The following is an 11,184-nucleotide window of genomic DNA, read 5'->3' on the forward strand; positions in this document are numbered from 1 at the left end:
TTTACTTGCTTATGCATGTTCATTAAATTTTCAGCTTTATCAAATGGACGTCAAGAGCGCATTCTTGAATGGCTACATCAATGAAGAAGTCTATGTCAAACAACCCCCGGGATTTGAAGACTTCAAGAATCCTTCACATGTCTTTAAGTTGAGAAAGGCTCTTTATGGATTAAAGCAAGCACCTAGAGCATGGTATGATAGACTTAGCAATTTTTTGTGTGAAAAAGGTTTCGAAAAGGGTAAGGTTGATAAAACTTTGTTCATTAAGAAAATCAAGAGTAACACTTTATTGGTTCAAGTCTATGTTGATGATATCATTTTTGGATCGACTAACAAAGAAATGTGTGAGGAATTCTCATTGATGATGCAAGGAGAATTCGAGATGTCTATGATGGGAAAGATGAACTACTTTCTTGGACTACAAATTAAGCAACTCAAAGATGGAATCTTTATCAATCAATCCAAATATTGTAAAGAACTATTAAAGAAGTTTGATATGGACAATTGTAAAGCAATGAATACTCCAATGGGCTCCGGTACATATGTTGATCAAGATGAATCCGGTACTCCAATTGATATTACCAAGTATCGAGGTATGATTGGTTCTTTATTGTATTTGACGACAAGCCGTCCTGACATAATGTTTAGTGTTTGTCTTTGTGCTCGCTTTCAAGCAAATCCAAAGGAATCACATCTTATGGCGGTTAAAAGGATCATGAAGTATCTCAAAGGAACAACCAACGTTGGCCTATGGTATCCTAAAGGTAGTGTTTGCAATTTAATTGGTTATTCTGACGCGGATTATGCAGGATGTAAAACTGATCGTAAAAGCACAAGTGGTACTTGTCACATTCTTGGAAATGCATTAGTATCATGGGCTTGTAAAAAGAAAGCATGTGTTGCTCTTAGTACGGCCGAAGCAGAATACATAGCAGCGGGTAGTTGTTGTGCACAAATTCTTTGGCTTAAGCAACAACTTTGTGACTACGGACTTGATCTCGGATGTATTCCTCTTCGATGCGACAATACAAGTGCTATAAATATTACAAAGAATCCGGTCATGCATTCAAGAACCAAACACATAGACATTCGACATCATTTTCTTCGCGATCATGTGCTTAAAGGAGATGTTGAAGTCACTTTTGTGGATACTCATAATCAACTTGCGGATATCTTCACCAAGCCTCTCCCAAAAGAATCGTTTTACAAAATTCGACGAGAGCTTGGAATTTTAGACGAAGGAGATGTTTAAAATTTATTCGTCATTCTCAAACATCAAAGGTACACATTTATAAAAAAAAATTTAAGTTAAAAAGTACCTTATAAATGTTCATTCATTATGACTTGGTAAATATGTATGATATGTATGCTTTATATTTCATAAAATAAAAGATTTTGGAAATTTTCAGTCCAGGAACCGGTTCCCATGTAGGGACGAACCGGTTCCCCATACTAATTTCCAGAGGCGTGTTTTCTTTGTGTCTCAGGAACCGGTTCCCATGTAGGGACGAACCGGTTCCCACGTACATTTTCCAGTTTTTTGCTTATCTTGTAGCTGTTTCGAAAATGTTGTGTGGCTAGTATTGTTTTGTATATTTTCTCTTTTATATCTTATTTTTATTTAATACACATTATATCACTTTACACCACACATTTACACTCATTCAACATTCAACATTCATCTTCATCTTCTTCAACCTTCCACCTCCATTGTCAACCCAATTCAAAGCTCCACTATCTTACCATAACTATCAAAATTAAATACCCACTACCTCTATACACTATATAATCCTCCACTCTTTCACACAATTCACTCAAATCCTTCTCCACTCACCAAATCCTAAAACCTCAACTTAAACCCTAACTTTCAACTCCTTTCAACAATGGCACCCAAAGTTTCAAGAAGTGCAAAGGGAAAGAACAAAATGGGAGAGACAAGTGAAGATCCTCAAGAGATCCAACCAACGGTCAAGAGTCGGAGACTCACATTCAACATCCGGAGTCGAAAACTCCTTGCGGCAAAATACGGTAAACTACCCGATTTCCCTAATCATATCTTCAATTTTCCGGGTAGACTAGCTAATGCAGGGGTAGCTAATTTTGTGCTTGACCATGGTGATTATTATCCGGATTTGGTTAGAGAGTTTTACCACAATCTTAGGATAGTAACCGATGAATTTGATGATTTCACATTATTGTCAAAAGTTTCAAATAAGGAAATATGCTTAGATGTTGAGGAATTTGGAAGAGTGTTAGGAATTCCATCTCAAGGCTTAGTGCTCCTTCAAGGTAACATACCGGAGGATTGGCAACCGTATAGTAAGATTGATGTTTTTGTGGATATGTGCCGACCAACTCAACGCGAGTCAGTTCGCCAACAGCTTGCTATCAAGTTTAACATGTTCGGTTCAAGCTTATCGGTGAGTGATAGGATGCTCCATCTTATCATTGCTTATGTTTTATTTCCAAAGAATTCTAACCATTCCAGGGTCAATGAGTTCGAGTTGATGGTTTTGCTTGCTCTAAGGCGGGGCATTGAAGTCAATTGGGCGCTTTCAATTATGCGCCACATGCAGCTTATGGCTTCCCTTAAAGGAGGCTTACCTTATGCAAGGGCCATCTCTCATATTGTTCGGAATGCTGGTGTTCTCCTCCAACAGGAACCAAAGAAAAATATGGATGAACAAGAGTGTGCTATCACCACCGCTACCGCTCTTAAAAATACAGGAATAGTTACGGATCGTGAAGGTAGATTCGTTTACAAAGTTGATTTTCAGCCAGCCATGCCACAAGATCCTCAACGTCCCGAAGGTGGATACACAATGGATATGATGTTTGCCAAGCTTTGTTCTATTCAAACATCCATTGATAACAACAAGAGGGAGAATAACTATGAGCATAACCTTATGAGAAGACAAATGCGGGAAATTCAACGGACTCAAAGGCGTATCTTAGCTCATTATGAGGGAGAGGAAGGAAGTGATGAAGAAGAAGAAGAACAAGAGGATGATGATGAAGAACACATGGATGAAAGTGACTAAATTATGTGCTTTAATTTCTTTGTAATGTTTTCTTTCTATTATTCGTATTTTACTTATGTTTTCTAGACAATGTTCCATTTATGTTCGTGATGTTTAGGACTATTTATGTTTGTGTGTTGTAATCGTAAAAAACTACGTTTCGTATCGTTTAAATTTATGTTTGTGTTGAATTTATGTTTGTGTTATTTTTCATATACTTTTTATCTTTTTCCCCATCCTTTTTGATAATAACAAAGGGGGAGAAGAATATGCATGTGTTTTTGTTGGTGTTTTTGTTTCAAAGAAAAATGCAGGCCATTGTTAAAATTATCAAATGAAACTCATCACCATAAATCAAGGAATCATGGATTATCATGGATTTAGGGGGAGTCTCTAACATAGGGGGATCCTTGCAATGTTCAACATAAACACAAAGCACAAAAACAATTTTTTCAAAACATTTTCAAGACTTGGTTGTCATCATCAAAAAGGGGGAGAATGTAAATGCAAGCTTCTCAAGCATAGTGTGTTTTGATGAAGACAATATGGACATCAAGCTTTTATAAAGGATGTGCAAAAAGAATTTCAAGTATCAAGCAAAAATACATCATTTCAAAGTCTTGAAGAATTTGTGAAGATTCAAGGATCAAGCTAAAATGTCAAAGGTATAAACAATACTCACTTTGACATATAATTGTTCACAAATATATTTTCATGCATATCATAATCATACTACAAAGTGTCATCCCTCAAAAGTTCATTTAAAACCTTTTTCATAGTTAAAATTCAAAATAAAGGTTTTAGGAACCGGGTTGTCCCTATGGGGGAACCGGTTCCCAGCATTCTCTATTTTCAGCATTCTGTGGTTTACTATGGGGAACCGGGTTGTCCCTATGCAGGAACCGGTTCCCACGTTCAAAATTCAAATTTTCTGCTGTAACGTTCAGCAGGAACCGGGTTGTCCCAGGCAGGAACCGGTTCCTACTGAACCAGTGTGTTTTTTCATTGCATGATCTTATTCAAACGAATTCTTTTTCATACCACTTGATCATTGCATTGTTTCATGGAAAAATAACCATTCAAAGAGGTGTTTAACACACTATAAATTCTACATATTTCAAAATCATTATTCACCTTCTTCATTAACAATTCATACTCATAAATTTCATTATTTCCAAGTGTCCACAAACCAGAATTTTTATATGAAACTTTCTACACACATTTTCATAGAGAATTCATTCAAAGTTTCATGCATACATTATTGTGAACACTTATATTCAGTTTGAGAATTGTTTATTTGAAGAAGAAGATCAATCCAAGATTGATAGTGCTATACAAACTTCATCTAAATCTCTTGTAAAAGTTCAAAGAAAATTATCTCCTTACTATCCAGGATTGTTGGAAGTAAGTGGTGTGTTTGAAGAGGATTGTTCTTCATTCACATTAGTGTTGATTGATCTTAAAGGTGTTAAGAACCTTTGATCACCCTATAGGTTAGATAGTAGGCATAGGCTTGTACAATAATTCTAACTATAGTGAAATCTCTTTCGTGTTTGAAAGGGGACTGGAGTACTCTCGGATTGTGAGGGGAACCAGTATATATCGTTCCGTTCTTTACTTTTCCGCACTTTATTGCATTCATCACCATTACCAAAGAAAAGAAAAGAACCTTACAAAAACCTTCAAACACTTAACCAAAAATTATTAGAAGTATTCTCATAAAACCGATTAAATTTTTGAAAACCTAATTCACCCCCCCTCTTAGGCGCACTCTTATACTTACAATTCATACTTTGACCGACTTTCCAATGCATGTTTCGATCATATACAACTCAAACACAAAAGTCTTTTAGGCAAAAATGACCAATTTCGACTAGAGTATAACTCAAGTTAATTTGTCACCATTGGGATTCGTCTTAAAACCTCTCATCCAGGTTGTGCGAAAATATGAGGTAACAATTACCTCCAAAAAAACACAATATTCAGACGTGGATCTTCTATCTGATGTTGATCTGACCTAGTTTACATATGAATAAAAAATTATTTTAGCATCACCCTTATTTCCATATAATAGTCCTTTTCCTTGTGCATTCTTTAAGTATCTAAGAATTTGAATGATTGCATCCTAATGACTATCACAAGGACCGTTCAGAAATTGACTCATAATATTCATAGCAAATGTAATATCTGATCTAGTGACTGTAAGATAGTTGAGTCTGCCGACAAGCCATCAATATCTTCCCATGTCTGTCAATAGCTCCCATGACCCGGAAAAAGCTTGACATCAGGATCCATGAGTATCAATAGGACAACAATCAAGCGTACCAGTTTCACTAAAGATGTATAATGTATACTTGCATTGGTTGATTGCAATGCTTGAATATTTCAATGCCTAAGAAGTAAATGAGTAGACCTAAGTTTTTGTCTGAAATTTTCTAAAAATGAGTTTTTAGACACTGGATACCCTATGTATCGTCTCTAGTGATGACAATGTCATCAACATAGACCACAAGAAAGATGTGCCGACCTATGAAGGAAGAAAACAAAGTGATTTGTTTCACATCTAGTCATACCAAATTGTATCAAGGCTGAGCTAGAGAGACCAAACTAAGCACGTGGGGACTATTTCATCCCATAAAGAGAATGACAAAGCCGACAAACAAGTCTAGAATTTTCAGGAACGGTAAAACCTAGATGTTGATCCATATAAACTTCTTCCTCCAATTATTTATGTAAAAATACATTTTTAATGTCCAGCTGATGAAGTGACTAATGATGAATGGCAATCATTGCAAGAAAGAGGTAGACTAAACTGATCTTGGTCATAGGAGAGAATCAAGACCAAATATATGTGTGTGTCATTTGGCTACCAAATGACTTTGAAACGATCAAGCTGACCATCTGGTCCAACTTTTGCTTTATAAATCCATCGACATTCCACCATAGTTTTGTCTAGAGATAAAGTAACAATGTCCCAAATATTATTTAAATGCAAAACAATCATTTCTTCCACCATCACCTAACGCCAATCGGTGAATGTTCATTCATTTAGACTTTATTATTCTAATAGCTCAATTATTTTCATTAGTGAGTGGAATTACTAATTACTAGTGAATTTACTAATTACAAGTTGTTTTACTTTGTTTGTCCACTTACCTACTTATTTCCTATACAATAGAAATTACAATATAGTGTAAATGACATGTTTAAAAGCTCGTTCTTCAGTTTCGAGTAAAAAAATCATTTATCTTTCCATATAAATTCAAAAACATTGATCCATTTACTCATATGATTTAAATTTTAAATGGATACAGGTGATATATTTTTCCCAACGGACTATATGCTTATGTCCAGATGAACACCAACAAGCTTTCATAGCTCAGTTGGTTAGAGCACCCGTTTAGTAAGCAGGAGGTCTTGAGTTCAACTCTCAATGAAAGCAAATTCACACATTTTAATTTTTCTTTTTCCTTTGGATCAGTATTCAGACTGAGTTCAAATGCAAATCAACACTTCTTAAAATAAAAAATTCCCTTCAGTCAGTATTCAGACCAATCTTGCAAGGCATTGATAAACACCATTAAACTATATGAAAATGTTCATGCCATGTTTCACATACATAACCTATATAAATTACATACATAATTAGTACATTCAGATTGACAAACCCAGATTTCTAAAAGTTGCACCAACCTCACAATCTAACAGCATAGATAGATCAATGCTTTCATTCTAAAACAATAAAACATCAAAACTACATTGACATGATCAATTGAAAAATGATTCTAATCTATATATTTCCTTATAATTAGTAGGATTTGCCACACCAAGTTACAAGAAGCTGCTAAGAAAGGTGCATTTATGTATGGGAGCCACATTCAACCTTGTTAGATTCCACAACATTTCGAGCCGTTTCGACGGCTACCTGTCCGTTGACGTAGTGCTGCCGACACACAGGCATGTAGACATCAACTCCGCCAATCAACTCAACCTGAGTATCTTGTGTCTTCCTCAGGGTGAACAAAGCATTCTTCCCACATATTTCACATCGAGCTGTTAACTTAGTTATAGTATCGGCAAGAGGGATTATATCAAGGACCGAACCAAAGCTCCTCCTGTCAGTAAATGCAGAAATACCATCAGGTCATGAGGATTTGGATAATCGCTCAACTTGCAAGTTTAAAGCTTGATATAACTCGAAGACAATTAAACTGAGAATTTATTGCGACATGACAAAACATTGGATGCTGCCCACCCAAAACAAAGGAATATCTTAAAACATCAAATTATATGTAACAATACCTCAGGAAGTTACCATCAAGTCCTGCAACTATTACTGTTTTTCCATCATGATCAGCAGCTTCACGGCAGAAATCGTAAAGGTCGTCAAAGAATTGAGCTTCATCGATGCCAATCACGTCCAGCTGTCATCATTATCTATCAGTTGTGAGAATCAAACAAAATGTAGGCAGCAAACCAATCATGTAGGTATTTAAACAGACATTGCAAAACTTCAAAGCATGATACCTGCTCATAAGCATCAACTCCAAACTTCTGCTTGAATGATGATAAGTCTGATAGTGCCCAACATGGTAATTTTGCACCATCATGCGTAACAATTGAATCTAATCCATATCTTGTATCTTTGCTTGATTTAATTATTGCTACATTTCTGCATCAAAGAAACACGAAATGTAAATCATATACATATAAGATAAGGCTATTGCCAAACCAGCTCACAGCTTTCCTTAAACCACAATTAGGGAAAATTCCTACACATCCAACACAAGCATTGTATCCATATAGATACATCCACATAGATCTTGAAATCATTATGAGTATTATCATCCAGTATTTCAAAATCAAATGAGTTTTAGATGTTAAGAAAGTACAAAAGTAAAGTAAATTATTTCTAATGAACTATAGATTATAAATAATTTTGAACAGTTAGAGTCATTTTCATAGACATTAAATCATTTTTCCCTTACAAATGGAAAAGATAAGACAAGATCATCACAAAATCAGAAAAGCAAGTAAAACACCATCTAGAAAGTCAACAAGCACCGACATGCATGCATATTTGAATCTATGAAATTGATTTGTCATTTAACCTGCCGATCCTGCAACTTATCACAATAAAATTAATTTAAAAATCAAAGATTTTCAGGAGAAAAAGTAATCTTAATAACATCATCTCACAATGGATGCTAACCCAAAAATAGAAAGGACTCCCTAGAATTTCCTTCAAACGTGAATAATTAAAGAAATTGATTAAACAAACTGTCTGGTATACTCACTCTAGATCTTTTCATAAACTCTCTTCATTGGTCCCTTTCCCTCGAAGAGAAAAATATCAGTCCGCTATCACCCTATGACCCAATAGCTTGTCAAGTGCAGAAACGTGCTAAGTGTGTATGGCTAACCCAAATAACAAAATGTTGGGCAGCATCAAAGGAACATTACTCCCAGGTAGTTGAAGAATGTGCATACTATACTAGTTCAGCACAATGTCCCATGTGTAAAGTTTCAAAATCAAAATATACAATTCAGCAGCTTTCCTTGCAAACAAGAACATATTTGAATCCCTAAAGAAGCAATCATGTATAACTCATCAAGGAGATTGCAAATTCTCTCAACCAAAATTTTAAGCAGCAGAAATTTATGTCCCTTTTTTTCTGCTGCATTTATCAATTTCTACTTAAACCAGGAATATAGCCTGCATCCTTTAATATAGAGGTAATATCTCTAATTACCTGATAAATCTCATCAGCTTGTTGGTGAGATTTATCAGCTTTAAAGAAGAAACAAACCTCCTTTTGCACCTCTATCCTGCTATAACCAGGCTCCTTTGTCATCCCTGATTCCCTCAAAGATGTCCTAACATCCTCAACATCATCCCACAAACCAGACAAGGCATAAGCATTTGCCAATACAACATACTTTCCAGCATTTACACGTTCAAATTCAAAATATTTCTTAGATGCAATTTTTAACAAATCCAAGTCACCGTGAATTTTACAAGCCCCAAGCAAGGCACCCCATATCACCGAGTGCTCTTTACAAGGTGACTTCAGAACAAATTCATAAGCCTCTTTTAACTTCCCGGAACGCCCTAAAAGGTCAACCGTTGCTGCATAATGTTTAGCTTGAGGCACTATTCCATAGTCTCTTATCATTGATTGAAAATATTTATGGCCTTCATCAATCAAACCCCCATGGCTACAAGCAACCAAAACTGCAAGAAAAGTAACACTATTCGGTCTAAAAGATTCATTTATCATTCTATGATAAGAATCTAAAACCTCTGTGACCCGTCCGTGCTTTCCATACCCAGATATCAAAGTAGTCCAAGTAATGGTATTTCTACTCAAACATTTATCAAACAGAAGTCGTCCATCGCAGATACAACTGCATTTAAAATACATGTCTATTAATGCACTGTTGACTACAACATTGTCCCCAATTTGACACTTCAACATCACACCATGCACTTGCCTCCCAGGTTCTAACAACGCCAAAGCTGCACAGGCTCTGAAAACCGATGCAAAGGTATACTGATCAGGTCTCAAACCAGCCTGTCTCATCCCATAAAATGTTTCCAACCCATCTTCTTCAAGACCCTTTTGAACATAGCCAGCTATGATTGCATTCCATGCAAACAAGTCCTTCTCCACCAAGTTATTAAATAGAAACTTTGCAGTTTCCAGACAACCTGACTTGGCATATAATATCAACAATTTGGTCTTCAAATATTCATTGGGAACATATCCAACTACAATCATATGCGCATGAATTCTTTTGCCCCTTCTATAATCTTTCCAGAATATACATTCCTGCAGCATCAAAGAATAGGTTCTCGGATGCACCGGCAACCTAGTCCGATACAAGAGCCTAATTGCCTCTGCCAACCTTCCAGATACACACAGACCTTGCAAAACCTTATCCAAATTCGGAGTATTTTCTGAAAGACTTGACCTGAAAGCTGAGAATATCTCACCAGTGATTTTTGCAACTTTACAACTATCAATAGCACTCCAAAGCAAAACTTTAATTCCATTCATAATTAAATCTACAAAAAGCACAATGATTTGGGACATCACTGCTTTTAGTTTTAAGACATGTTAGGATTAATTTATTTGAACTTATCTATTAACATAACCAAATGTGAAACTACTTATAAAGAGAGTTTTTGAAACCAACTTATGACATGTCCATAAGCTTTATGCTTATTTTGATAAGCTCTTGAGTTTAGCTTGTGAAAGGGATTTGACTTTATTTTATCTTCTGTTATAAAAATAGCTTATACATAAATACTTATACTACAAGTGCTTAATTAAGTTGTTTATCCAAACAGGACCTTACACTGCTTAAAAATTATAACTTGCACAAATTATTCTACTATAACTGTTAAACAATCAATTATTCAAAGTAAAACAAAACAAAATAAAAACAAATGTTTCAAGGAGAGTGCTTGACCTTCCATTGGCAGACTCCGACTGCATGCGGCTGATAAGAGAGGATGTTTTTCCGGCGAACATGGGGCCCACAATGACATGGATATCACCGGAAGTAGATGCTGAGGTTTGCAAGGTTCGACTTTGAGACTTGGAAAAGGAGTTAGTGGATGAAACAATGAAGGGTGATGTTGTTGTTGTAGGGTTCAGGCGAAGGGGGTTGGAAAATCGAGACTGGTTGTTGCTGAAAGAGGAGGTGAAAGGGCGTGAGAAGAGAGAGAAAGATGAGAGTTTGGGGAAATTGGAAGATAAAGATGAGAATTTTGGGTTTAGAATTGATTTCATTGTGGAAATAGGTTGAAGTTGGAGTTGGGGGAAGGGAGTAAGAGGGGTTTATGTTGAAGAAGGGTTTTGCAACTATCCACAATATTTGGGACTACACATTTGGCAATTTTATTTATTTATTTCAGCTTCTTTTATACCAACATTTTATTTTTTTTGCTTGGAGGGAAAATTTTGGTTACTAGTACTTTTTAATTCCCACAATATTATTATGTTTTAATTTTTGAAAATATGTTAAGAAATAGTTTTAAATGTTGTTGACACATTATTAACCATGGTAATATATAATTCCATTAGTCTTTTAGAATGATATTGATCAAATAGAGAACATGGTTCACACAGTATTGTCGTTTTGATGTATGTATCTG

At 35.6% G+C, this 11,184-nt stretch overlaps 1 protein-coding gene and 1 non-coding gene across 3 annotated transcripts; one reads left to right on the plus strand and one right to left on the minus strand.

Moving 5' to 3' along the window:
• The first annotated feature begins 6,388 nt into the window (after nt 1–6,388).
• Nucleotides 6,389–6,462, plus strand: TRNAT-AGU (transfer RNA threonine (anticodon AGU)). Its single transcript has one exon. It is a non-coding gene; the product is annotated as a tRNA-Thr (tRNA).
• A 115-nt stretch (nt 6,463–6,577) lies between these two features.
• On the minus strand, nt 6,578–10,903 carry LOC131595385 (thymidine kinase a-like). Of its 2 annotated transcripts, XM_058867730.1 has the most exons (4): nt 10,497–10,903; nt 7,548–7,692; nt 7,323–7,444; nt 6,578–7,135 (listed from the first exon to the last, which is right to left on the minus strand). In XM_058867730.1, exons 1-4 carry the CDS (start codon nt 10,817–10,819, stop codon nt 6,880–6,882), a joined length of 846 nt encoding a protein of 281 aa, XP_058723713.1. In that variant the 5' UTR covers nt 10,820–10,903; the 3' UTR covers nt 6,578–6,879. The 2 variants fall into 2 exon arrangements, with proteins under 2 accessions (XP_058723713.1, XP_058723712.1); XM_058867729.1 differs by lacking the exons at nt 6,578–7,135; nt 7,323–7,444; nt 7,548–7,692 and adding an exon at nt 7,715–9,995.
• Nucleotides 10,904–11,184: the final 281 nt, after the last annotated feature.

Source organism: Vicia villosa, linkage group LG4, assembly GCF_029867415.1.
Source record: "Vicia villosa cultivar HV-30 ecotype Madison, WI linkage group LG4, Vvil1.0, whole genome shotgun sequence".
Taxonomy (NCBI): domain Eukaryota; kingdom Viridiplantae; phylum Streptophyta; class Magnoliopsida; order Fabales; family Fabaceae; genus Vicia; species Vicia villosa.